Source organism: Diprion similis, chromosome 9, assembly GCF_021155765.1.
Source record: "Diprion similis isolate iyDipSimi1 chromosome 9, iyDipSimi1.1, whole genome shotgun sequence".
Lineage (NCBI taxonomy): Eukaryota > Metazoa > Arthropoda > Insecta > Hymenoptera > Diprionidae > Diprion > Diprion similis.
This window is the reverse complement of record NC_060113.1, coordinates 6,900,380-6,927,985: the sequence shown is the minus strand read 5'-3', so window position 1 is coordinate 6,927,985 and position 27,606 is coordinate 6,900,380. Positions and strand designations below refer to the sequence as shown.

Here is a 27,606-nt window from a genome sequence, read left to right as displayed (position 1 = left end):
AAGTTATTGTTACAATTTTCATATAGATCTTAAAGACTCTTTTGAGTAACTGAACTTTTTTAGAATATTCATTTGCCCCAGTATTGTAACAATCGCAAATGGCTAAGAAACAATTTGAGGTTATTAAAAGTTGTCGACCATATGCGAATAAAAAAAGAAATATATATACTAACATTTTTAAATTTTAGTTCATGTACATTTTTATTTTATCGTAACTAATCCTCAATATTTACTAAGAACATTGAGTTTCCATAAAAATTTGAAGTTCTAAAATTTTGAAACTTACAATTATTAATATGTTAAAAAAAAAAAATACTAGCAATTTAGGTTGCGGGTTACAAAATTAATAAACGAGGATACTGCCTCTATCAATATTGTACAATGACATTGATACATTTTTATTTATCTAACGCTTGCTTGTGGTTGAAACTACTAATTTGGGTCCCTATAAGTTTATTCATTTTATTGCAAATCCGAATGCGCAGTGCGTGCGCCAAAATTTGTGTTGGCCCGGTGCGTCAAGGGCCCCAAATCATATTGCTACGCTCTTGAATAGAAAGAGACTGAGATTGACCTCCACCGGTTACTATCTCTGTCTACCAGCCGTCTATATTCTATCGGCGACATTTGTTACCGACATTACGCGCATGCCGGTAATGTATGCGTGTAATGTCGATAAAAAATTACCGGCATGCATGAAAGGTCGGTAACAAATCTCGCCAAAATGAGATTCCGGTGTACTTCGTAATCGAAAACCAGATCAGTTGCCATTTCGTCATTTCACCATCAAATCTCATGGGACTGGGCTCGAAATGTGTGTTTCATCACCGTCGAGTATCATCATACCGAAAAATTCGAATCATTTAGTGCAACTATGAAAATTTGGCCAATATCTGTGGGTGGTAACCAATCTGCAAATTTTTTTTCCAAATTTTGAAAAAATAAAAAGACGCTCCACTTTTTGCCAAAATAAGGCATTAATTGCCCAAGTTTCACTCTGATCGCTTGAGCGGTATAGGAGTTTTGCTTCCCCGCGTTTTCGATGTTTACAACGCTTCTTTCTAAGCACCTTAAGCGTAGTTCGTACTTCACGTCGATGGTAGAACTATTTTCACGCAAGAATAAGCAAAAATAAGTTTAAAAGAGAAACTAAAGGCCACGCTGAATTTCGATACAGACTGAAATAACTGCGTTACCATTAATGTTAATTATATCAATTTTACAGTATAAATATTTACGCAAATCGTACCAACATATGCAACAAAACTCGCTTAGCTGCCACCGAATTCAGCTGGAGTTCGTTGAGAACGAATCAATGTCCACAGCTCTCTGAAATTCTTGCCGAAATATGAGCTGTGATTCGCTTAGTGGCGGCTAGATTTTCGAGAATATATTATTCGATGATACGAAAATTGTAACCGAAATGAATCATCCAGTTAGATTTTGACGGGGTTGCTATATACCAGAAAAAATATACCCTGACAAAGAAAACCTACTTTAAAAACGCGTGTGCATTATTGGTAACCTCAAATTTCAATCCTATTACTTAATCCTGTCTCATATTTCCGTTTAGATCCCACCATGGAGAATCTAGGTAACTTTAATTTTTTTTCTATTTCTTGTAAAAAGAGAAATTATTTATATCCTGAGCGACAAGTAAGAAACTCTGATTTTCGAACGCATTAGTCAACTGTGCTCACTTGTGGCCAGATTCGTGCCAAACAACCTGTTGACTCGACTTTATTTTGTAAGCTATTTACTTTAGCTAGCACGCTATTTAGTTTCATAAGTAAGAATAAACTTGATGTATTTTTATAAATGTATATTCACGATGTTTTTTATTATAATTAAATCCATCTCACATATAATAATACTTGCAATGCGGTTGCAGCCGCGATTACAAATCGTAACAGCTGATTTGCCAGTTGTACGTTACGATAATAATATCGAGTTACAAAATACTGTTATTTGCGTTTACGCAATGTAGAAACTACGTAAAATCTATCTTGACTATGAAACCTTCGACAGTTGCTATTCACAAATCAATAATTAATTTTGCTTTTTGTGTATATTTATTTTGTATTACCAATATTCATTAACAATGTGACCGATATAATACATACAATCTGAAATTACTCTGTCTATGGTTAAATTTTTTCCTTGAAAATAGCTCTAAAGTACTATGAAGTTTGTTGCAAATTTTGGAATTTAATTTGAAAAATTATAGTTGAAAATTTGATTCTGGAACATGCCGTTAAGAAAAAATTGAGGGAATAATCTGTAACTTCAGAAGCAGGCAAAGTTTCATTTTCCAACTAAATCTCGGAGGAGATCACAGGTTATTAGAAAAATATTTACAGAAATATTTTCACCTAAGTATTTCTGAATGTTTTCTCTGTGGCTAAAAAGTGGAAAGAAAAAATATGATCAAACTGATAGTAAGATAATGAAGCGAAACTTTTTAATTTGCAAATTATAAACTTACGAAAGACGACCACTGCAGCTTTTATTATGGAATCAATATGAATTTTATAAAATTTGGGATGAACTGTGCTTTGTTTCCTTATACTTTTGTTTATCTAAATCTGATAGGATTTTAATGAAGTCAACAAGAATATGCCGTGGTTCATTACCTTCACATTGTTGCATAACTCTACACACAAATTACCTCCTTAGAATGAAAAGGTTTTATTGGCTGATGATATTATACATAGATGGGCCATTTTTGCTCCACGGACTTGAAGTGTTTCTTTTTATTGAAACAAAAATAAGGTTGTTGAGCATAAGTGTATAACTTGATAAGATAACGAATTGTGATTTTCTATATAATTCACAGTTGATGATAAACATGGTCAGTCTCTACTGCTTAGAGTTTGCGACAAGAGATATCAAATTTGCGCGTGTGCGTCGTTCTTAGTGTAGCCAGTACAGATTTACATTTCGGTTAGTTTTTCTCTGATTACTCAATAATTTCTTACGGTGCAGCCAGTATGTAGCACGTCGTAATATAAGTATTTAAGTTATTTCAAGTTGTTACTTATGGCAACAGACAACGAAAATATAAATTGATAATTTCAGATGAAAAATCCTGTCTAATTCAACTTGAACTTTTTATTATGGATGCTGTTACTTCCATGAATGAAATTTCCAGAATTTATTAGGCCGTAAGGCTGAAAATTAAAATTCGATATTTGTTGAAATTTCCTCAAAAATATACGTTTTAGGAATACTGTAATTGAAATTTATTAAGAAATGCATAAAAGTGATTGAGATGTTTTGGATTGACTCAACCTTTCTTGGAACTTCAAAAACCTTTGTTCTTTAAATCTACTTTGTGCAGACGGCACAATATTTTCAGAGTGCATGTAGAAAATTATGTATAACATGCAAAATCTTGTATTATTACTGTTGGTCAAATTTAAGCTAAAGACACACACCATAGACCACTTTTTTTTCAAAACTGAAATTTTTTATCGCATTTCCATACTCTCATGAATAGAAAATATTTCTAAAAAAGAAATTACAATTGAAGAATCGCATATGTGTCTTATGTGTTAAATCAAATAGTATATATCAAAGAATTTCTTTGCATGTTGTAGGTATAATTTTTTGTTACAAAAAATCCGAATTACTCTCATGGAAAGATATATTTAGATTTTGCAAAGCGCAATCGTTTGTCTGTTATCTTTATTATTATGTATAACTGATAGTAGATGAATTGCACAGCACATTAAGTTGAATACTAATAAATATTTATATCATATAAGCATTATATAATCGATATTGCGTTGTCTTTCGTCTAATATTTCTTGTTATTACAGATAATGACGACCTTGGATTCAAGCAAGCTGCCGATAGTGCGGAGAGCGCTGCATGTTCCACCCCTAGAAGAAATAAGAGACAGTAATTGATTGAAAAAATAATTCACTAATAATCGGTGAAGTGGTTACGTGAAACATAAGCGTATAATAATATTTATTTATCTGTTATAGTCCTGAAGAAGGCCTTGCCTGCAAACTTTGCAGAGGTGACGGTAGATGTAATCGATTGCCCGGACCTCACTCAGCAGCCATTCACCCTCGCTGAAGCAGGTAATAAATACTGAACTTGAAAGATATCATCATTTCCAAAAGCAATAAATTTTATTAACGATTCTCTACAATTCTGTATAATTTTTATAATATTATAGTTTAACTTGTGCTCCTTATTATCTAACAATGAGTTATTAAAACATTTTTTGTACGGAAAGGTCTTGGTGGTGGTACGAAACTTCTCGAAATTGGTGGCCCCCCTTACCTGTTGCCTCTTGTCAACAGAGATAAGGTATACGATATAAAATCCATATGTCAGAACGTAGGTCACAATGGCAAAGCATTCGTCGTTGGTGCTGGAGCTGGTCCGTGGCCACTTGTGAACACAAATTGCGAGGTAATTGAGCAAGTGTTTGTATGTGTATACTAAACACCTTATCGATAATTATCAATTCAACTCAATTTTTTAACTAAGATTTACTATTCTTACAGTTGATAATGAACGTGTCAATTTCTCCGGCAGAGAGTTCAACTAAAAATGCTACTCACATTTGTATGGTTGACAAAGGTGACGGAAAATGTATCGACCAGACTTTATCTTCCAGTGAAACACGTTTTGCTCTACTTGCCAATCTGTTTCTAAGTGAGGGTAAACCTGGCAAGGTCATAAAGGTCCATGCCAAGAAACGGACTGGTAGTGATGATTTTATTGCCAGCATTCGAAAAGCTTTAGCTGCTCGTTACACCGAGCAACTTGTTGGTAAGTTTATGGTGAAAAAACGTGTTATTTCCTACTATCTATCCACATGTGTCTGTGATACTTTCTTTAACTTGTAATTCATCGTCTTAGGTTTGGGTGGAACCTTCCTTCTCAAAGAAGGTAAAGCCAATCAGCATATTATGCCAGATTTTTCCAAGGTGCCACTGACAAGCGATGATGACTTGAACAAATGGCTGCGCTTCTACGAAATGTCTGCACCTTTGGTAGCTGTTGGTACTCTCGTTACTGCTGAAACAGTAAGTTAATGATATTAAACTCTTTAATCTATCGACTACATCAAATATTGATGTATTATTTACATGCAAAGATGATATTTGATTCGATTGGTGAAAGTGAATGGTATTTTAGTTTCGGTGGAAACATGGATCAGAGATTTGCTAATAATTATTATTACAGGACTTGGATCTACGAGTTCAACATTTCCATAGCTTCTCTCATCATGGTGAAGGAGGGCACTACCACTACGACACAACTCCAGACACTGTCGAGTATTTGGGCTACTTCAATGTTGGTGAGGCAGTTTACAGAATAGACAAACCGCCCATGGCTCAAGCATTCGGAAAGGATTAGCGGCAAGAGAGTCATGTCTATAAACTTTACAGAATTTCGATATTATACCTCTGTACAATGTTATGAAATATTTTTCATGCATATATTTTTTCTATCAATAAAGTCTATTCGCGTTCTATGACTCAAACATCAATATCTCTGATTAATAAACGTTCCTCAATCAATTTCAGCATGTGATTTGGTTGTTTGCAGTTCATGGTAGTGCGATTTGTTTATCGTAATATAAAGTGACTGTGTTATAAAATAGAACTATCTATAGGGCTACCTCAGGCCGAATATCAGTAGAAAACTCTGCACTGAGAAAAATTTGATATGCTATAGTTACTAGAAAATCCAGTTAATGCCAAACGTTATACAAAAACTGTTTATATATTCTTCAAATTATACAAAAATTTAATTCAAGTAACTATTTAGTCTGATTACAGTTACTCGTATTATTTTTTCTGGTTAATGAAACAATAAATCTGTTTGTTTAGTTTGATACATTTTTTTAGTTGAATAACACACTAAGTTCAATTTATTATAGCGCCAAAATCAAATTTTTACAACAGTTACAACAAAATACGTATTAAATACGATTGACCGTAATCGAAAAGATTATCTTCTTGAAAAGTTTGTAAACGTATGCAAAACTGAAACTCGCTTGCAGGTTGAATAATAAATCTCAACCAACCAAAACAAATTGCATTCTCCATATTGTATGAAGTCATTTAGGGAAATGTTACTGTTTCTATTAGTTGTTTCATTTCGTTCAATTTGACGCCTAATCACGACCACATCATTTTTCCTGTTTGCCTGATGGTCCGTCGCCGTAAATAACGTAGAATGACGCATGTCGAATGTCCTGTTTGATTTCCTACGAAATCCTTTGTTTCTAGTATGAACTAAAAATGTGCTACAACGTTATATAAATAATTTACTTGATGATGGACTAGAAACGGTTTACTTCGCCGTACTCAACGTTTTTTTCAGTCTACACATCGCTAACATCCATCACTAGTTGCTACGAACCCAAAGAAAAAGGGAAGATAAAAACTAATCAAAATTGTATTGCGAATTGTTGAGAAGAATTATTGGAATGCAACGAAGTGAATATTTTTAGCGGTTCCAAATTATGTGCATATTACTTGTTTGCTGTCCCGGCTGTAGTTATTTCAGTTAATTGGGATTAAGAGGAATTTTCAAATGAACACAGTTGATAAGAGAATAAATTTTATTTATTGTAGTTTCACTCTAGTTTAGGGTCATCTTTGGGGATTATTTCCCTGGTTAAACAAATATCCTATCTATATTCCGAAGAGCGGTTCAGCCCTGGAGAGGTGCCGTCGCGTTTTCGTTTCTACATCACGTTGTGTATGACTGCGATGCCATCTTTGATCTGAAATTATTAGGGTTTTGTATGAATAAAGTAAACAGCTACGCGCATCATAAAATGATTACAGACCTTTTTCTCAGTGCCTAGAATTCCCTGCGAAAATACGTTCTGGTCTTATCATTATACTCACGCGTTATCGAGTAATGAAATTTCAAATTTGAAAAAAAAAATTCGACATTATTTAAATGGGAAATAGAAAATCGCCATAAGGCACCTCTGAATAATAATATTGAGAGCCGAAACATAGACAGCATCTTTTTTTCGGCATTTGAAACAATAGTTTCGACTAGAATTTTGAAAAAACAGTCGTTTTTTTATACAGTCTAGGCTATTCAGTCTTATTGTAAGTCATTTTATATTTTACAAAGACGTTTTTCTCGAGTATTCTTCGCTTTCTAACCCAATGGCTTTGTGGACTTAATAGTCAAAAGGTAACCTTTGTTGTCTCTTTGTTAATCCTTTTAGCCACGAATTAATTGTGTGGACCAATTTTGATAAAAATCGGTGTCAGAAAGTTTTTGGGGTCGCTAATTACGAATCCGGCAATGGATTTTATAAATTCAAAATGGTGGATCTAATACAGCGGATCCAATACGGTGGATATTAAATTTTTTAAATTTGATGCCGGCCATATTGGATCCGCCATTTTGAATTTTGAAAATCTAATACCGGTTTCGTAATCAGCGACCCTAAAAACCCCGAAATCCAAACTGCAGTAGAATTTGGTACCGTTTCGAAAGTGAAAATGAATTTTTACCCGAAAACAAGGATTTTTTGGGCGATTGCTTATTGATAACAAATGAATTAATACATTTTTCGAGTCAAATAAAATTTTCAAGCAAAGGTGGAGGTATATTAAACATAAATACTGTAAAAAAACCTGATTACAAATGGTTGGAAAAACGTTTTAACGCCAAATAACTGATATGATCAATGTCACTGGGTGACCCACCATGATGAAAAGGGTTAAACAGGAAACGATGAAATGGCCGATCAGGAGGAAGTGTGGCAGGAAGGCTATGCGGCTGGTCCGGTATTCGATCACAGAGACTATAGTTTCTCGAAACTTCGAACTTAGAAATATGCTTTGCTTCCACACTACTACTCGCTGATAACATGCATTGGATACATTTCCGGTGCATTTATCGACCCCAACCACGAATTTGTGGTTCTACGGTAAAACAACATTCGTATTTGCAGTTTGCTTACACCCTTTGTCGTACGTACGACGCCTTTATATAGTTCCCAAAGTGAAGTTCTGCAGTTGAAAGGAATCGTGTTATAGAATCGTGATCATGTTAATAGTGAGCAAGTAATCGGTCAATTCCAATATTCAGTTTCAAACAAAATGAATACGTAGTAAGTTTTATGCCCAAGCTTTACGAACTTAGTTTTTATTCAAAACTGGATTACAATAGAGTCGAAGGTCCACGGGCATATGAACGGACGTCATGTTGGGGAATCGTCAAGCCTTGCTAATGATAATATCATTACTATCTGGTTGTTTCGTTTTAGCTGACGTTAATTCTGAAGACAAGAGTAAGTGAAAAATATCTAGGTGCTAAGATAAAACTTAATTTAAACAATCTAATTATGCATATATAGTATTGTTATCTGACTTTTCAACTCGTAATACCTGCATGACGGAAGGCTCCACGCTTCATTTTAACATACAAAAAATGGAACGAAAAATTCTAACTGAGAGATTTTTCGAAATTCTGTAAAAACCAAACAATTAATCTGATTTGGACCCAAGAAATAGTACATTATGCAACAAAGGAATAAATTCAAAGAATATTTCGCGAACGAGTTATCACCCAAGAGAATAATCGACTTTTATTCCTGTGTTACCAATCATCATCAAATTTTTAAGTTTTCAAACCACTAGAATCCGAAGAACATTTTTTTTCAAATGTTGGTCTGGCTGTCGGTCTGCCGATAAATCACCGCGATGATCTCGGAAACGACTAAATGAAAAAATCTAAAACTTATCGGATGTTGCAACGAATTGACGGAGATGAAAAAATGTCATGTCCCGTTTAATTTGAACCTCCGGTTCTACCGGAAACGAATCGATTCTCAATGTTTAACCGACAAGCATATACTTCTTCCCCTCATTACTTTTTCTGAATAAAAGATTACGTTCTTCCTAGTTTATGTGTTTATTTACAACAACAAAAAAATATATATATAAATCTTTTTGTTTTTGAGACGTTTTTTTTCAACTTTTCTTTCAAAACTTGTGCACTTCACTGCCAAGTCTTATCAGTATCAGATTTTTCACTCGGCCGTTTTCGAAATCATCGCGGAAGTTTGCCTGACAGACCGACAGACTCTTCCCTTTTCACGGTGGTGAAAAGTATCGTGGGAAAGCAATTCTTCCAGTTGGTTTTGTATATTTTATGTCCAGGTAGGATAATTCCAGACGCTGACAGGATTGAAATGACAGTAGGGGAGCCACTAGCTATAATATGCGACGTGCTAGGACCTGTCTCTGACTATGGGTGGCGGCAATTCGGCAGCTATCCAGAAAGCGAGGAAAACTTAAGGAACCTCAGCGACATTTGGCGCTTCAACGAGACGTATTTTAGAATGAGTCTCTATATTGATAATCTGTTGATGAGAGACGAGGAAATTTACCAATGCTGGGCTAAGGAATACGATAATTCGATTATAAGCAGCGACATTTTGGTTTGGTACGGCGTGGCCCCACTCGCACCGGAAGTGTTCGTCACTGCTTTGGATGCGCATAGATTTTGTGTTAGATGGAAACTTCCGGATCTTTCCGACCTAAAGCGGCCTTCGGAGCTGCGCATACAATCCCTAGAAAACGGCTCGCGCGAATGGCATGACGTAACCACAGTGTCTCCTGTCTCTTTACAAGATGTCGTTGTCGCAACAGCAGATAAACGAAACACTGCCTACTGGTTCAAATTTACTTTCGTAGAAGCACATTCCCATTCAAACAACTTATTTTCGAGGTGGACAAAAACTACGGAGAAAGGTATAAGTATAGCAGCTTTTGTATGTTGATGTACAATTATAATCTGGAGTAAGTGAATATCACTTTGACTTTAGAAATTTTTAAAGTTATATTAGAATGTCTGTTTTTTACACTTGTATCTTGCGAATTTATTTCATTGATTTCTTATTGTTTCGTAAAAAAGGGCTAGTGGCTACAGCGAGTGAAGTGAACCGTTGAGGAAACGCATATTACTTTGCGTGGAAAAAATACAAGTGATTTTGTCAAACGAGAAAGTATCATTAGATTCAAAACACAACAGTGAGCACTTAAATAATTTGCATTGTTGGACGAAGTGCCAAATATTTTATTTTGCTAAGAAATACCTACCTAAAGCAAATGATTTCTTTGACGAGAAAAATTCTGTAAGAACGTTTTTTTCTCCTGGAATATAGTATTGTAGAAGATTTCCAGTCGATATTCTGGTAAATAATATCTATTTATGTGGCATGCCCGTAAACCGCCTGTTTTTTTGGCAAGGATAAAGATTTCAGGACGAACTGAAGGCGAGCCGGAAGCGAGTACTGAAATTATCCGAGCCACAAAACTGTTTACGGGCATGGTACATACAATATTTTTTACGGTATGGGCATTGAAAGGCAAAACGAAGAGTGAGATTATGTCGCAATCTGTTCGACGAAGCTACTTTATTCGGCAGTTTGGGATGCGCACTTCGAACTGCGCATCAAAACTGCGGAATAAAGACTTTATTCCGCAACTTTGTTCGCTGCCGTATAAAGTGTCACTTTATGGAACGAAAACTGCCACAAAAAGTGGACTTTTCAGTGCCCATGCCGTAAAAAATGATTTACTTTACCTCATTATGTTTGGTGAAATTTGTGCAAATCCATTTGCTATTTACTTGGGGTGATTCGATAAGATTTATTTTTTATGCAGATCCTGTATACGTTCCAATTGTTTGGGTTAGAGAAACGTCCGTCGATTCAATAACGATTGAATGGTCGAAGCCACCGCTTGAGATAGAAAGTTGCTTTGCCGTTTACTTATTGTGGATGCACGAGAGAGACGGGATTGGTGAATCACATTTGGATACAGGCAAAGAGACATACAGATACATTCATATAAAATACACTTATATAAAATTTGATAATCTGACAGCTTCATCCTTCTACGGGTTTCAATTACGTTTATGCATTGATGGCTATTGTAAAGAGACTCTTGACGTCGGTCCCCAATTGGAAGGCATCGTCCCAAAAGACAGAGGTATTGATATTACATTGACGTACATACTTTGGTAGAGGAAAACACGCTGAAACTTGAAATTTCCAGACCCAAAATTTACCCCCAATGTTTCGGTATCCGAAACGGGTGATGATTCGATAACGGTTGCGTGGAAGGCACCACCAGTGGACTTGGAAAGCCGCGTTTATTACTATAAATTAGCGTTGCGCACTCACTACTTCGCCTACGAACCACTGTACGTGAACAAAACCCAGAATTCTCACACTTTTGAAAATCTTTTGCTGAACACAAGTTATCGATTCAAAGTAGCAGCCTGTAGCGACTACAAGACGCAATGCGGTGATTGGAGCGAGGAACAAGAAGCTTTTACATGCATCACAGGTACAATAAACGATAATGGCTTTTTTCATCAAATTCTCTACCCAAAGTCGGGGTGTATGAGAAAACGTATTCCCACGATATTATATATACATTAGGGTGGCGCAAAAAAACCGACTATTTTTTTTCTTTGAGTCTCGTATGACAAAATGTTAGTTTTTGATGTTTTAAGAGCCCACTTCAAAGTACATCTCAAAAAAAAAATTTTAAGAGGTCGCTCCAAATTTTTTTAAATGTCAAAAATCGTCAAAAAATTAAATTAAAAAAATTACATTTTCAGTATTTTGTTTGATTTTTAATTCATGTCGTGGTGTATTGTTATCGATTCTTTCATACTAAATTAAAGAAAAAAAAATTATGAAATTTTAATATCAATATTAAAAGGTCGCTCGAAAAGATCTAAAGAAATGCACCACAAAATTGAAAATTGAATTGGCTGATCATGGAAGCAAGTGCTATTATGTTTGTCATCGTCATTGTATCTCTGCTTGGTTGGAACATTCGCAGAAAGGTATAATATTTACCTTGCCGAAAATATTCATCTGATAAATCATATGACGTTATGACCGAAATCAACATGTAATTTCTTACCTGATTTATCTTGTAAATTCAAGAAAAATATATGAAAGATCACATAATCAATTACAAAAGCATACAGTTGACTATATGATTTTTGAACTAGTATATCTGAGGATTCACGTTTGTGTGATTCATTACGTGATTTTGTATTTATGTTTTTCGAATTTATAAGATAAATCATGTAATAACTTACACGTTAATTTGGGCCATAACATTACATGATTTGAGACATGATCATATTCAGTAAGGGATTCCAGGTAAATGGAACAATTAATCAATATGGCAAACGTTGTTCTGTAGGCATTGAAGCGGAAGTTGATAAAAGCAAGGCTAGAGTACTTCAATTTCGGGACTACAGCTTCTCTGGATCCAGAATTGGCTGTGAGTGATCAGGCTGAGCTACTGCCGTATAACAAGAAATGGGAATTTCCACGCCATCTATTGAAACTTGGTACAGCAGTATTAATCTGTTTTTACGGCATGGGCATTGAAAAGTCGACTTTTTGTGGCAGTTTTCGTTTCGTAAATTGACGCTTTATACGGCAGCGAACAAAGTTGCGCAATAAAGTCTTTATTCCGCAGTTTTGATGCGCAGTTCGAAGTGCGCATCCCAAACTGCCGAATAAAGTAGCTTCGTCGAACAGATCGCGATATAACCTCACTCTTCGTTTTGCTTTTCAAATATTCCAAATTGTTTATAATTAGTTGAAGTTTCGCCCAAAAGGTTCAAGTTCTTTCGACATGCTCAGAAATTGAAGTTTTTTAGAAATTGGAATACGGATCGAAGTATTGACCTCGCTCTTTTTCCATGCGACTGTAAAAAGTTCCTCACGAAAGGTGCCAATTTCAGAACGTCTCAATTAATTATCAGAAATTTTCACGTGTTTTTACAAATGTAATAAATCATTTCACTTTTCTTCAAGTATACTCAATTGATGGTCTGACACGCATACTAATTACCTTTCAGACGAAATACTAGGAAGCGGAGAATTCGGCGTAGTGAGGAAGGCACAGGCAACAACCATTTGCTCACGCGAAACAGTCACAACAGTTGCGGTGAAGACGGTCCGACCGACGGCCAACCTGAACTGCATGAAGGCCCTTCTTCGCGAACTCAGGATTCTCGTTTACCTGGGTCAACATCTGAACATTGTCAACCTCCTAGGCGCGTGTACCAAAGATCTTGATTATGGTAAGTCGGCTAAGTGACTAAAAGTAAGTCTCTCTCACACCATCTAACGTAATTGATATTAACACGCACACCTGCTTCCATTGTTTATCGATAGGCGAACTCTTCGTCATTGTCGAATACTGTCGGTACGGGAATTTACACGACTACTTGATACGCCGCAGAGTCAATTTCGTCGATCAATTGGACAGTTCCAGAAAGAAAAATTCCGTTTCGATTGCCTATGAAGATAAGATCAATGTCGATGATGTTGGGTAAGTCGTTGGTAAAACGTTGGTGATCTTCAACCCACCTTACATTACATTTGTTTATGTTCATTCTTTCTATTGAATTATAACGACATTGGTTTGATTTGTTGTTTTAAATAACAAACAATGATTTGCCGGATGATCGTTACAATGGATTTCAAACCGATTGCCATTTTGAAAATCAGAGTTTTAATCTCTCATCATCAATTTGTCTCACGATAGTATCATGATTTATTTTCGAGATCAACAAGTGATCTTGTCATCACCAATGGGTCATAAATCTCCCAGAACCAGCCATTACTCTTAGCACTTCTGCGCGTTCGTGAATAGGAATCGCAAAAAGACAAGTGCATCAATACTCAATCCATACCTTCCCTTATTCCTGTCGTGTAATCCTTACAGTACAAAGACGGATGGAAATTCCGATGGCAGTTCAACAACGATGAACAGATCGAACAACATTACTTCCACGATTACAGATGAGAGAGTAGACAACTATTTTACCAATGTTATTTCACCAATGTTATTTCACCGGAACTCAACACGCCATTAAAGTACCCAGGCGATCGGACAGATTTTAACTCAAGGCTGACATGCACGTATGACTTGGTGTGTTGGGCTTGGCAGGTTTCATGTGGCATGCAGTATCTCAGCGCGAAAAAGGTAGAAAGAAATTCAAGAGTATACTTTTGCTGTCTAAATGCAGTTCCGAATGCTGATGTAGACCACACTTGGTCTCATTCGCCATCCTACTTTCGTGATAGATTGACTGATATAGTAATATGTACCCTGACCTCAGTACAAAGAACGGAATCAACAAGTGATCATATTTTAGATCATACACGGCGACTTGGCAACGAGGAATATACTTCTCTCCGATAACAATGTAGTGAAGATCTGTGACTTTGGTTTATCCAAGTCTCTTCGGGAAGAAGAGAATCAGAAGAGCACGGAGAATGGTCCTCTTCCTGTGAAGTGGATGGCCATCGAGTCGCTGAGAGATCGAGTATTTTCCACCAAATCGGACGTCTGGTCTTTCGGGGTCGTTTTGTGGGAACTGTTTTCTTTGGCGAGAACTCCTTACCCCCTGATAAGACCTGAGGATATGTGCAGTAAACTAACCGAAGGTTATCGGATGGAGAAACCGCAATATGCACCGAGAATTATGTGAGTTGCAAGTGTCGATTTCACCTGACTTATCAACGAATGAATCCTCAAACCAATAAGGATATTTTAAACCATCTTCCTGCACCTACGTTTCAGGTATCAAATGATGCTTCGTTGCTGGAAAGTGGAACCATCGGAAAGACCTTCGTTCGAAAAGCTGACGATTGACATATCTGAGCTGATTGAAGAGCAGATGAAAACGGTATGCTTTTTTCTCACTCTCATTCGAATGTGAAATGGATGCATGTGATGAAATTAATGATTTAACTGTAAAAATTTCAGTATTACCTGGAGTTGGGCAATCCCTACACCAGGATTTATGCCGATATTTGGAAACGTGAAAGAGAGACTACGGCAAGTGTGGAAGAATCAGGCACTCTCGGAGAAGATTGTTAATGAAATAATTCAATGCTCAACACATACAATCTCGTCGAAGTAGAAGGTGCACATAATAATGTGCACCGGAGACACTGAACTTATCTCTAATATCTGCAGCCCATTTGTTGTTTCAAGCCACAAGTTTACTTAGCATATATTAATTGCCAAATGTAAGTTTAGTTTTTATGAATATACTGCTAGAAAATACATTGAGCTTATCACGTGATATATTCTGACAGGATATTACTTTCATAAACAATCATTTTCTATCAAAACCTATTGCAGTTTTTAGGCAGTGAATAAAAACTTTTAAAAAGACAAATCCTCTTAATTATCATTTCTAATGAGAGGTCTTGAAATAAAAGTCATGTGTCCGAAGCCTTGAAAAACATTCTAATTCATTCAGCCATTCACAACGTGCGTATTGGGTAAAAGTAATGAAACTGCGAATTCAAACATTGCGCAAGTTTTTAAAAATCAATTCTTATCACGTGTCCAATTTATGACATCGACAAAAATATGAATGTAGGTAAATCACGATTGGGTTATACTAGGAAGTCTTTTCTTGCTGAATAAATCATTGCACACTCCACAGTATCTACAAATAATTTTATTGTACTTGAATAATTTATCAACTTTATACAGTATGTGAACATAAGTGTAGAAAGCAATCATATCTATAGGAATAATAACTGTCCGTACGTTCATTATATCACATTAATAAATATTTACTGTAATCAATAATAAGTTCAAAAGTATAACTATATCTATAATTCTCTCCGGAAGATTGTACACGCAATTTTTGGGTGTTACAAGGATACCGATACCACTAAAAGTAGAAGAAACGTAAATTGGTTGAACTTCATCTTGGAATCAAATCGGTGTACATAGCAATTATGAAACAGTGAAACTAATAGTAAGTATACCAGGGATAAGAATCTGCGGAGTCTTACTTTCATTCACTTGACCTTATCCAGGTGAAAACATTGAAAAGAATTAACTCTTTTAAAACTGATTATTTGCAGTTAATAGTCAACAGCAGGAAGCATTAGTGCTTCGGTTTCAAATACTATGTCCACATAGTAACTATTCAGCTTCATCGTTTTACAAATTGCAGTAATCATTGTTAACGTTACTTTGATCTTTCAACCTTAAAAAGTTAGGAAATTTGCAGTTTCAGGCATGAAATTGAGGGTGTATGTATCTTATGAGCAAAGCTCGTTCATTATATTTGACAAAATCTGAATTTTATCTCGCTGGGGAATACAGTAAATTTCTATCGCGCTTACTGATTCGACGAAAACTACTCTACACGTATGTGTGATTTATTCACAATCAGACGATGAATTCTCCGTGCAACCACCCGCAACTTCAACAAACAATCTTCAGTACTCCTCAATCCCTATTAATCTGCTCAACATGCAAAGCTTCGTATTTGCAGTTGTATCAGACGTACCAGATGTGTAACAGTCAGTATTCGATTGGAAGTCGTTTATAGAACATAATAATTACATTGTTAATAAATCGCTTGTATTATATCACAGAATGAAGTTCAGCATTGACGCTACTTCATCTTACAATAGCATTCACCCAGCATATTTATATACTGAACGTTTTAACAACAATGTGGAAACCTATCACGAGGGAACTAATTGGTTTGGTGTATTTCTGGCGTTTTTGTCTGGGACATTTTTCACCATTAGCTCAGCTCTGGTTAAGGCTATCAAAACTGTCGATCCAATGATTTTGCTGGCCATAAGAGCAGTTCTGCAGATTACAGCGATGACTGCTGTCGCTTGCTACCACTCAAAAAATTTATTCGGGCCGAAAGGACAAAGACTGCTGGTTCAATTTCAGGTAAGATTACTATATCTATGTTCCACTACATTTAATACAGCAATCGTTGCGTTTCGCCTTGAATATTTTGCAGTGTAGAATGCGATGCTCATAAATTGATTGCAAAAAACATTTCATTTTCGATTCAATCACATTTTCTTTTAACTGGAACATATTCTACGTTCATGTTTCAGGGCCTGATCGGTGGTCTTACCTTAGCACTGCTATATTACAGCTTCAGAAAACTTCCCCTTGGAGATGCAACGACCATAATATTCAGTTCTCCTGTGATCGTCATTGCGCTCTCGTTTATTTTTCTAAAGGAACCATGTGGCCTATTACGTGTTGTCGTCATCTGCGCTTTAATGCTGGGTGTAATATTGGTTGCAAAACCCCCATTTATATTTCAGGTATGTACACTGTAACCCTTTCAAACTATAAACATGAATTATTCTTACTGTGAACATTATACGTTTACTTGTGTTTGAAGTAAGTGTAAGTAGTAATACAAGACCGGTTCTGGATAAACAGATTCCACTACCGGCACTTACCGACACTTACCTAGACTCAAACCCTTCTCCGCGATGAGGTCACGCTTACCGACACTTACCCAGACTCAAACCCTTCTCTGCGGTGACTTCACTGCGGAGAAGGATTTGTGTCTGGTCCAGTGTCGGTAAGTGTCGGTAGTAGGAATCTGTTTATCCAGAACGAATATCGTATTACTACTAATATATCAAGTTACATGACTTCGATTTTTTTTTCATTTCAAAGAAGCAGTATAGTATTATGAATATCTGTACAGTAAATGAAAACTGTATTTTTTAGATGCATCGAATGGTACCTTATGACGTCATGGGCTACGTATACGCAATATTAGCAACACTATTTACAGCTATGAACATAGTTGTAATGAGAAAGTGCGTGGATGTGCACTACTGTGTTATAGTATTCACATTATCGGTTTGGTCTCTTTTAACAGCAATATTTTTTTTCCTTGTAATGTCCGAGAATCACAAGTACAAACTTGAACTCCCTCACGACTGGTGGGAATGGGGACAAATTACTACTGTAGCAATTTCAGGACTGTCTGGTCAAGTTTTAGTTGCCAAAGCATTGAAACTCGAAGGAGCAGGAAAGGTTTCCGTCACCAGATCTTTGGACATAATCTTAGCTTACGTTGTCCAGGTGTACTTCTTCGGTGAAATGCCTACTCCGACCAGTATTGTCGGAGCAGTGCTAGTGCTTGTATCTGTAATCTGTATGGGATTTGAGAAAGAAATATACGGAGTGTGTGATATCATCCCATGAAAGAAGTTATTTTTAATGTCTTTAGCAACACTCTTTTTGCTTTTTTCATTCTGCATGTGGTAGTATGAATAGTGTATTTGCCTGACTCACGGCATGGCGCATCAAATGATCCATTGTTCATCTCATTTACTATGAATTTGTACAATTCTAATGTTGTAATTTAAACTTATCTGTAATAGATTCAATACACAATAGAAATATTTAATTACAATAAATTTAGTGGGCTGGGAAAATTAGTTTAGTTGGGTCAGAACTTGAGCGGGCTCAAGTATTAACGTTTTCCTTTATAAAATATGTATCTATTCATGATTTATTCAAATAAATATACACCTACGATTAACATTAAATTCCACCACCTTACGAAAACCAAGATATAACAATATTTACAACTCTTTATTCTTTCCTGGCGATAACAATCCCACGTATCTGTATGAATATTTCTATGTATGAAATCTTAACTCAATCTCTCCAGAGTACCCCGATAATTATAATCATTTCGTTTCATGATAAGTGTTTCGTGATTTTTTAATAGTTTTATTATTATGATGTGTCAGGTGGTAAATTGACTTGAAAATTTGATATTTGTGAGATATATATTTGTGAGATATATATTTGTACACTAGGGTGGTCCGTAAAATATCGTTGTTGGATTTCGATTGTCTCACCCCTTAAATCAGCTCCAAATAATTCAAAATTAACTTCCTAATTTTATTACGAATCTGGACTTGAAATTCTGAAATTTGAAAGAGCGGATCTAATATGGCGATACCAAGTGACTTTTGGGATGTTTGTCCGCCATATTGGATCCGCCATTTTGAATTTCTAAATTTCGAATCCAGATTCGTAATCAGTGATCCAAAAAACCTTCGTATATCTTTTGAAAAATTACAAATATACTGAATAAAATTTATCTTTGGTACTAAATTATATAATTTTGTAACGTTTGAATGAGAACGAAGGTTTTGTTGGGAGAAGTTAGCGTATTGATTGTTCCACCATCAGCTCAAGTTATAATGCGTTGAAAAACTTATATTGATTGTTGATTAACAGTTAATTAACATTATCGTCGTATGTGTCGATAATTTACCGCGATCCCTGGTAAACTTATTTTCTTAGTTTCTATTTCTAATTTGTAAGTAATAGATAAAAACGTTCTTGAAAGTGCGACTTTTAATTGATTTTAAATCCTGCAGATGGTTTTTTAATATAACATGTAAGGTGTTCTGTAAATCCGTTAAAGCTTAAGCTTTCAAAATTCAAGAATTTTAGTTCTGAACTATGTTTGAACGATGTTGTGTAAATCAAAGTATATATGTATATCTAATTAAAGAAACTTTGAATTCAACTTCTTTAAGATATAATTATTTATGCATTTTATAAAACAGTAATAAACTGATCTTAAAGCTGTTTGAACAACGCTATGAACTAAACCATAACGTAACAATTAAATTGTGAAAAAAAACATTTAACTCTGTATTCCTGCATAATTTTCCTGCAGCTAAAGGCAATATTAAAATATTGGTTAGTGCAGTTGCGAATCATACAATTCCCTTCAAGTTACTACTAAGTTAGTGTGAGTCTTCTTTTTGAATTTTTTCTTTCTAGTCAAAAAGTAAAAATATCGTATAAAATGTTAATAAATTCGAGTGGCTGAATTGTTTAATTTTCAAATTCTAAACTTCATAAGGGCAGCAACTGCAGCTTTTATTATTACAAGGAATCAATATGAATTCTCTAAAGTTGAGATGAACTGTGCTTTGTTTCCTTACACTTCTGTTTATCTAAATTTGAAATCAATAATCTTCAAATATTTCTCTTGGGGTACTAAAAAATAAGGTTGTCAGCATGAGTGCGTAACTTGAGAAGATAACGAATTGTGGGTTTCTATATAAGTCACAGTTAAAGATAAACATAATCAGTCTCTGCTGTTCAGAGTTCGTGACAAGAGATATCAACACCACTTCTAGTGCAGTGACCACAGACTGACATTTCGGTAAGTTTTTTCTATTGTTACTAGGAAATTTTCTACTGCGTAGCACATGTATCATATAGTAACTACACGGACATAAGTTAGTTTTAGTTATTACTTGATAACATACAGCAAAGTTGTTTTTTCGTAATTCAATTCAAATTTTGATTCAAATTCTTCAACATTTATTGCTAGATTTCTTTAAAGTAAAAAAAAACTCCAGAAATCAAGAGCACAAACAACTAAGAATTTGGAAAATTTCAATTATTAAAACAAAAATAATCTGATACCGTGTTTTTTACAAAACTGCTATGTTCAGGCGGAACAGTATATCCAGGAGATTTTATGTACGAAATTATCCTTCATAAAAATAGAGTAGAAAAGCTGTATTCAAGTGTAAAGTAGCACGGAAAACTGCAGTTCAGTTTCTGTCTTTAACCATCATGAATAGCAGAGAAAGACCGAAGTTAAAAAATCTAATAAGAATTGTAAACAATCTCATTAGACAATCGATTAGTTGTTACCACGTAATTATGTTTTGTTGGATTAAAATTGCTTCACCATTAAATCAAATTTTACTACACTGGATAATATTCGTCTCTCTTATTCATGAACTCAAAGTTTGTGAGTTAAGCACTTAATTTCCATGACGTGTGTGTCCAAATTAACTTAAGTGCAGCTCACCGGCCAGAAGAGTGAAAAAGATAGCTGCTTTTATTATCTCGTCGATAATGATCTACAAGTACTTATTTGCCGTTCGGACAACAGTTTCAAAAATTTCAATTCTTGAAGCTCTGTTAACAGATCATTTTCGACCGCATGTAATTTAAAGTTTGCGTTTCTTATGAAAAAATGAAATAAAAAATTGGTCAATTTTAAACTTGATTTTCTCACATCTTTCGCTAAGCGTATTAGTCAGTCGGAATACCTGTAACTTGCTGTATACTCAAAGCTGTGAAATTCTCTACTTTTTTGACGTATTTACACGTAATAAAAAATTCCCTCAGACTTTTTTCGATATCATCGCATTCGCCGCAGGTGTTTGGTAACAACTTAACAGTAATCTTTTTGAAATTTTCATTTTTCAATGGGAAGCGTAATGTCAAAAGATTAAAGATACATTGCAAATTCCTACTATGCGAAACATAGCTGTTATAGAGAAGAAAAAATGAAATCATAAAATTAGAAGCTTTAACACTGAGGGTTAAATGAAAGTGGTTAATGGAGTTGAAAAGATTTTGATCCTTCGACCGAATTCGGTCGAATTCGATCGAATTTGCGTCAAGGGGAAAAGGGGCCGTACGTTCTTTTTTTGGACGATCTCAGACCCCCCCCCTCCCCTATGTAACAATGGTTCGTACGATTAGACCCCAAAAATAATAAAAAAATATTTTTATGTCATTGCTTCATGTGAAACTTAATTCATGTAGCATAAATTAAAATCAACGGATACTTATTTCAGTTACAAAAATTAACTGATCATTTTTCAATATTTATAAAATTATCTCACTATGTAGATCTTATTTCGTAATCGCAACAGAATCTGTGGGATGTGGTACCAAACCTTTTTTTAGTCATTACTAAAGCATTTTGTTTTCTACACAATATAAAATGTACTAAACTTTTTGTTTGTGTGAAAATAGTATCTGGTCGGATGTAAATTTCGTTTCCGGGAACAAATTTCTGTCATTATTACCAAATTTTTTTTCGAGTGTGGGTCACGTGTCCTTCTCTCTCTTTCTACGCTTCACAGGTGAGTGGGGTCCGAATGTACGGAATTCTAATTAAGTCAAGGCGAGGAGACTAGCATCCGGTATAATTCCGTTCCATCAAATTGAGTTATCACGTTAGTGTTAACGACGGAGAAGGGTATAAAATCATACAAGTGTTAAAGACGATCTTATATTAATCATTTGACCAAACAACCTTGAGCGCGAGAGCAAGAACGAATGGGATATGACTGAGGAGGAATGAACATGCATTTGAATGTAGGTACCTACGTATGTATGAGAGAGAGAGCGAGAGAGTATGAGTGGTATAGAAGAGAGTGCTTGAAATTAGAGATTAGGTAAAAGGAAGAGTATGTTCCGTAGCGACAGACAGACGAGTCTGTGCGCTGTTAAAAGTTCTCACGTCGAGGTCGCTGTTAAAATAAATTAGTGTAAGTGTTTTATTCAATTTAAATTTTGCCTGAGACGCCAAGCGAGCTGATTCATTTTCGTTGTTTAATAAATTAGTTAATTACCGGTATTCTAAGACGAATAAAACTGTACTCGAAGTTCTTGCCATTCTCCTGAAATCATCGCAATTAAATATGTTCTTAATACAAGCTTATCGAAGATCATCTGAGGCACGCATCAACCTATTCGACTGCAATATTTTCTGAACTGTTATAAATCGCGCCACGTAATCCACTTGCCTTTTGCCATTTCTATCCGTCGAAAGCTGTAAAGAGCTGTAACTCTTAACCTTTAGGCCGCCGGAAAATCTATATATAGACACTGTGAAGCAATCTATCAAAACTCTGTACTCAGGGGTTTTTGATGAAATTCAAGATGGCGGACCGAAATCCGAAAAGTCACTTGATTTGGATGACACTCGGTATTCGAGGGTTAACGAGGTCACTGATCACGAATCTGAACTCGAGATTTCAAAATTCATCATGGTAGATCCAATATGGTTGCGTAGAGTGACTTTTTGGATTTTTGTCCGCCATATTGGATCCACCATCTTGAATTTCAAAAATCTAATTCCAAATTCGTTATCAGTGACCCCGTAAACCTCACATCCATATAGATACTTACAGAATTTGTACGAGACTGAAGTTAGTAACGTTTTTGTAACGAACCATTGGGGAAAAATCGCTATTTTCTTAACCTTACAATAATTTTGAAGGAGCTAAGATTTCGAAATATGAGTGTGTTATGTTTTATTACGGCTTACTGAATTTCAGACAACTCCAAAATCGCGAAATAACGGTTATTCCTCAGCGTGAATCGTAACGATAACGTTACTAACTTCAATATGATGCATATGTGCCAAAAACCGCAAAGAAACGGACAGAAAATTTATTCTGTGTCCGTTTCTATACGGTTTTGGCACAGTTTCTGAACGTATCCATCTACATCTAACGAAATCTTTACCAAAGCTGGCATCTGAGGCTGTAAGCCACGTCAACTGCACTTATTGACCGAGCTGTTCAAAATTTTCTTGCGTTATTTGCACATTATGCCCTGTTTGTAACCCGCTGTGAATCAGGGTTTCAATATTTTGTGTATATAATTTCAAGACCGTACTATAGATTCAATGTATTCAGCGAATTTTTTTTCTGATACAACTTAATTTTTTTACCTCAATTTGATTTTTTTCTTTGTAAACAGATTATTCTGATACGAAACTAGTTCAAATCAGTTAATTCTTCAATACAAAAATACAATAATTCTTTCGAATACAAAATATTCAAAAGGACATCACAATGAATATTATTCTACATTTCTGTAGCATGTTTCTTTATTACAGATATAATGGCGACCCTGGATTCGAGCAAACTGCCGATAGTGAAGAGAGGGTTGCATGTTCCACCCCTAGAAGAAATAAGAGACAGTAACCGATTGATAAAATAATTTAATAATGAACATTGTGAAACGTATATCATAGTATTTACTTACCTGTTACAGTCCTGAGGGAAGCCTTGCCTGCAAACTTTGCCGAAGTAACAATAGATGTAGTTGATTGTCCGGACCTCACTCAACGGCCATTCTCTTTGGCTGAATCAGGTAAATAATATCTAGTGAAAAAATTTGTAAAATATTACCATCTTTTTCACAGACAATCAGTTTTTCTAATTATTCTCTAGAATTTTGTAATAAATTTATAATGTAGTTTCGATTGTTCAGTTTTAAAATTTTTTTTTTTTTTTACCTAAAGGTCTTGGCGGTGGTACAAAACTTATTGAAATCGGTGGCATTTCATACTTGTTCCCTCATGTCAACAGAGAAAAGGTGTATGATATAAAATCCATAATTCAGAACATAGATCACAGTGGCAAAGCGTTCATCATTGGTGCTGGAGTTGGGCCATGGCCACTTGTTAACTCAAATTGCGAGGTAATTCAGCAATTATTTGTATACACTAGAACATCTTGCCAATAATTCTCAATCCACAACTCATTTTTTTTACTGCCAATGGGTACGTTCTGAGTTGCAAAGGGCCAAGAAGAGTTTTTATTTGGTAGATTTGTACAGTTTGGTGTCCTAATTAGGGTTCTAAGATTTCAAACTTGGACGATCCCTGGCGAGAAAATCTCTTCTTAATAAAAATATCTTCTTGTCATCGCTAATATAATAACTATTTTCATCCTGGTTGGTGATGGAGAAAAGATATTCTCGAAAAACTGATTTTCTCGCTATTTTATCATAATCTTTTGTCTCCATCACCTCGACTATTGAACTGTATTTTTACAGTTGATGATGAACATGTCAATTTCTCCGGCAGAGAATTCTACTAAGAATGCTACTCACATTTGTATGGTTGACAAAGGTGATGGAAAATGTGTTGACCAGACCTTATCTTCTAGTGAAACACGTTTCTCTATATCAGCCAATCTGTTTCTAAGTGAGGGCAAACCTGGCAAAGTCATAAAGGTTCATGCCAAAAAACGAACGGGTAGTAACGATTTTATTGCTAGCATTCGCGCAGCCCTAGCAGCTCGTTACACCGAACAAGTTGTTTGTAAGTTTAATTTTTATTACATCAACAAACAATAATATTATTTTAAAAAGCTTGTTATTGCTTACTATGTGTCCCTATAATTTCTATGATAATTTCATTATCATTCCATGATCTCAGGTTTGGGTGGAGCCTTTCTTCTAAAAGAAGGTAAAGCCACACTCCACATTATGTCGGATTTTACTGACAAGGAGAAACCACTAATAAGTTATGATGACTTGAAGGGATGGCTCCGCTTCTACGAAATGTCTGCACCCCTGGTAGCTCTTGGTACACTGGCCACTGCAAGAACAGTAAGATAATGATATATGATAGTGATGATATACCGTGTGTCCATGAGGAAAGTGCGCACCTTATGTGCGTGCCTCAAATCGTTCGAATTTTATTGGCCGACAGTTTCCGCCTGATTGAGAACCCGATGCAATACCAATCGCGACTATCAGAAAATGTCCCTAGAAGTCCACAGCTAACGGCAGGCTCCTAGGAACATTTTCTTTTGACGCACGCGCATAAGGTGCGCACTTTCCTCATGGAAACACGGTATAATGATATGAGTAATTGAAGAAATATTGTTATGTCACTTATTACTTTCGATAGTTAATAATCATATTATTCTTTTAAGCATTTGATACCTGAAATTTCGATTTCGACAGAATTATAGATGAGAGATTTGATATTGATTGTTATTACAGGATTTGGATCTACTAGTTGAACATTTCCATACCTTCTCTGATCATGGCGAAGGAGGGCATTTCCACGTTGACACGACTCCAGATACTGCTGAGTATTTGGGCTACTTCAACGTTATTGAGACAATTTGCAGAGTAGATCAACCTGCCGAGCCTTTCAACTTTAAGGGGGAATTTAATTTAGTTTAATTTTAGAAAACATTTAATTAATTTACAGTGTTTTTGTTTATATTTATATATGTTTAAACAGTTATATTTATACATGTTTAAAGTATCATCTCAAATTTTTTGGAAGCATTTTATGGTGAATTTTACAATTCACAGTATTTCGCGTAGCGCATGTCCCAACAATTACATCTATCTGTAATTGGCCTATCCGATAGCATCTAATAGCCAGGGGCTGATGGATCGTTATATGATCATCATGCAGCTATATTGTGAGCCATAATATGCAACCGAATTGGCCAATTTCAAAACGCTGTAATTCGCGATCGATAACTTTCCACCGAAAGTAAAAACGTCTAAGTGGCAGATATCATCGAGGAACAAATTTGTAGCCAATCGACCATTGGTCCTAGGTCACGCTGCCGCGCTGTATATGTTATTGCGATAAAATTATAATAACTGTAAATCCAGGCGTGGAATCAAAGATGAACACCTATTTTGTGAAATGTAATTGTTTTTTTCTCACTGGCAAATACATTATTAAGTTTCTAACGTTATTGATGACTTTTGGTAAACTACTTATTAAGATAATAAATTCTGTGTACCTCACCCACAACTTGTCTACAATCTTCATTAATCCTGAATCCTGTATAATCCCCTCAACATGCAAATCCTTGTATTTGTAGTGGTATCAGGAATGCCAGATGTGTGACAGTCAGTATTCTATTGAAAGTCGTTTATAGAACGTAATAAGTATATCGTTAGTTGATCATTTATGATTTTACAGCAGAATCAAGATTTGTTCGCAGATTTCTTCAGTGAATTTTTTTTTCTAGTACCTAGATATCGATTACTGGTATTGCTAAAAGCAGTATTTATTATAATTGTTTCGTCGAGTTGTGCCTTTGGACGTTCTATCTAGATCTGTCACGCATTCCAGTGCTTGTATCTTAATTGAATTTCATCTTATTTTTTACTCAATCAACACTGATATGCCGTGGTTTTAATCTACCCTTTTCTTGAATTAAGCGTACTAAACTGAAATTTCATCTACCTCCCTCTCGATACATTCGCCTGGTAATTTCAAAATCCATTAGTCTGAACAAGCTTCTAATCCGTGGTAAATCCCGTTGCATCCCATACATGTGATGATTTAAAGTCGCTTGAACAGATACTTGGCAGTGGCATTGTTGGTTTCGAAAAAGACGAGATAGGTAAGGCTAACCCCTGTACGTTTTTTCGGTGCATTTTTAAACGATTTTGGAAAGTACGAGAAGGAACTCATCGAAACGCAGTGTCGACGTGTTTTTGCATAGGGAATCGATGCGCAGTCCCAATACGCTGCGAGCAACGGATCAATAGTAACAGCAAAAATACGAATGACTTAGTTTCTCCATTTTTTTGCTGCTGGTCTTTGCGTAGTAATTTCTCTGCTGTTGGTCCTACGCGCTTTTTGCTGTGCTTTCTGAGTTCCTAGCCGTCCAATTGATCCAGAGAGGGTCATACGATACAACTCCAAGCCGGGAAATTCTCGGCTCCGAAAATCACGGAAAAAGTTCCAATAAGCTGTGAGCGATAGCTAAAAAGTTACGGCCGGAAAACTGCAGATTTTCATCGTCATTTCTCTGCTGTTGGTCCTACGCTTTTTTCAATGTGTTTTTTGAGTTCCTGGGGTTGCAATTAGCCAAAAAACGGTCATACAAATCAATTCGGAGACCACAAATTTCCGTCTCCAAAAATCGCAGAAAAAGTAAGGCTAACCCCTTTGGATTTTTGGCGAAAATTTTGACGACTTTGAAAAGGGCTGCAATTAATTCTTCAGGGCACTGTTCCGACGTAATTTTGCGAGAGAAATCGATTGCGCGCAGTCCCCTAACGCTGCGAGCAACGGATCGAAAGTTACAGCCGAAAAACTGCAGATTTTCATCGTCATTTCTCTGCTGTTGGTCCTACGCTGTTTTTCATGTGTTTTTTGAGTTCCTGGGGT

At 35.7% G+C, this 27,606-nt stretch overlaps 4 protein-coding genes across 5 annotated transcripts; all 4 read left to right on the top strand.

The window, feature by feature from the left end:
- Positions 1-1,654: 1,654 nt before the first annotated feature.
- LOC124410309 (ester hydrolase C11orf54 homolog) lies at positions 1,655-25,646 on the top strand. Of its 2 annotated transcripts, none has more exons than XM_046888571.1 (7): positions 1,655-1,747; positions 23,559-23,640; positions 23,715-23,813; positions 23,965-24,143; positions 24,501-24,768; positions 24,886-25,058; positions 25,458-25,646. In XM_046888571.1, the coding sequence occupies exons 2-7, from the start codon at positions 23,562-23,564 to the stop codon at positions 25,641-25,643; spliced, it is 984 nt and encodes a 327-aa protein (XP_046744527.1). In that variant the 5' UTR covers positions 1,655-1,747; positions 23,559-23,561; the 3' UTR covers positions 25,644-25,646. The 2 variants fall into 2 exon arrangements, with proteins under 2 accessions (XP_046744527.1, XP_046744526.1); XM_046888570.1 differs by lacking the exon at positions 1,655-1,747 and adding an exon at positions 19,979-20,061 and having other exon boundaries at positions 23,557-23,640.
- On the top strand, positions 2,805-5,505 carry LOC124410310 (ester hydrolase C11orf54 homolog). Its single transcript, XM_046888572.1, has 7 exons — positions 2,805-2,943; positions 3,822-3,903; positions 3,993-4,091; positions 4,250-4,428; positions 4,524-4,791; positions 4,882-5,048; positions 5,209-5,505. The coding sequence occupies exons 2-7, from the start codon at positions 3,825-3,827 to the stop codon at positions 5,380-5,382; spliced, it is 966 nt and encodes a 321-aa protein (XP_046744528.1). The 5' UTR covers positions 2,805-2,943; positions 3,822-3,824; the 3' UTR covers positions 5,383-5,505.
- Positions 8,209-14,939, top strand: LOC124410164. The gene is given in 13 exon segments (XM_046888328.1): positions 8,209-8,296; positions 9,168-9,761; positions 10,677-11,003; positions 11,070-11,394; positions 11,790-11,871; positions 12,240-12,390; positions 12,907-13,131; positions 13,226-13,382; positions 13,779-13,894; positions 13,897-14,039; positions 14,212-14,543; positions 14,640-14,745; positions 14,826-14,939. Coding segments are annotated over 13 exon segments (2,760 nt in total).
- LOC124410308 (solute carrier family 35 member G1-like) lies at positions 16,415-18,317 on the top strand. The gene is made up of 3 exons (XM_046888569.1): positions 16,415-16,778; positions 16,952-17,167; positions 17,586-18,317. Exons 1-3 carry the CDS (start codon positions 16,467-16,469, stop codon positions 18,066-18,068), a joined length of 1,011 nt encoding a protein of 336 aa, XP_046744525.1. The 5' UTR covers positions 16,415-16,466; the 3' UTR covers positions 18,069-18,317.
- Positions 25,647-27,606: the final 1,960 nt, after the last annotated feature.

What these genes read in the sequence shown, in the direction of transcription:
- LOC124410310 (XM_046888572.1), top strand. Translation starts at nt 3,825, where the DNA reads ATGACGACCTTGGATTCAAGCAAGCTGCCGATAGTGCGGAGAGCGCTG. An exon ending in CCTAGAAGAAATAAGAGACA is followed by an intron (nt 3,904 to 3,992) that starts GTAATTGATTGA and finishes TATCTGTTATAG; the next exon opens with TCCTGAAGAAGGCCTTGCCT. An exon ending in TTACACCGAGCAACTTGTTG is followed by an intron (nt 4,792 to 4,881) that starts GTAAGTTTATGG and finishes TCATCGTCTTAG; the next exon opens with GTTTGGGTGGAACCTTCCTT.
- LOC124410308 (XM_046888569.1), top strand. Translation starts at nt 16,467, where the DNA reads ATGAAGTTCAGCATTGACGCTACTTCATCTTACAATAGCATTCACCCA. An exon ending in GACTGCTGGTTCAATTTCAG is followed by an intron (nt 16,779 to 16,951) that starts GTAAGATTACTA and finishes TTCATGTTTCAG; the next exon opens with GGCCTGATCGGTGGTCTTAC. An exon ending in AACCCCCATTTATATTTCAG is followed by an intron (nt 17,168 to 17,585) that starts GTATGTACACTG and finishes TGTATTTTTTAG; the next exon opens with ATGCATCGAATGGTACCTTA.
- LOC124410309 (XM_046888571.1), top strand. Translation starts at nt 23,562, where the DNA reads ATGGCGACCCTGGATTCGAGCAAACTGCCGATAGTGAAGAGAGGGTTG. An exon ending in CCTAGAAGAAATAAGAGACA is followed by an intron (nt 23,641 to 23,714) that starts GTAACCGATTGA and finishes TACCTGTTACAG; the next exon opens with TCCTGAGGGAAGCCTTGCCT. An exon ending in ATTCTCTTTGGCTGAATCAG is followed by an intron (nt 23,814 to 23,964) that starts GTAAATAATATC and finishes TTTTACCTAAAG; the next exon opens with GTCTTGGCGGTGGTACAAAA.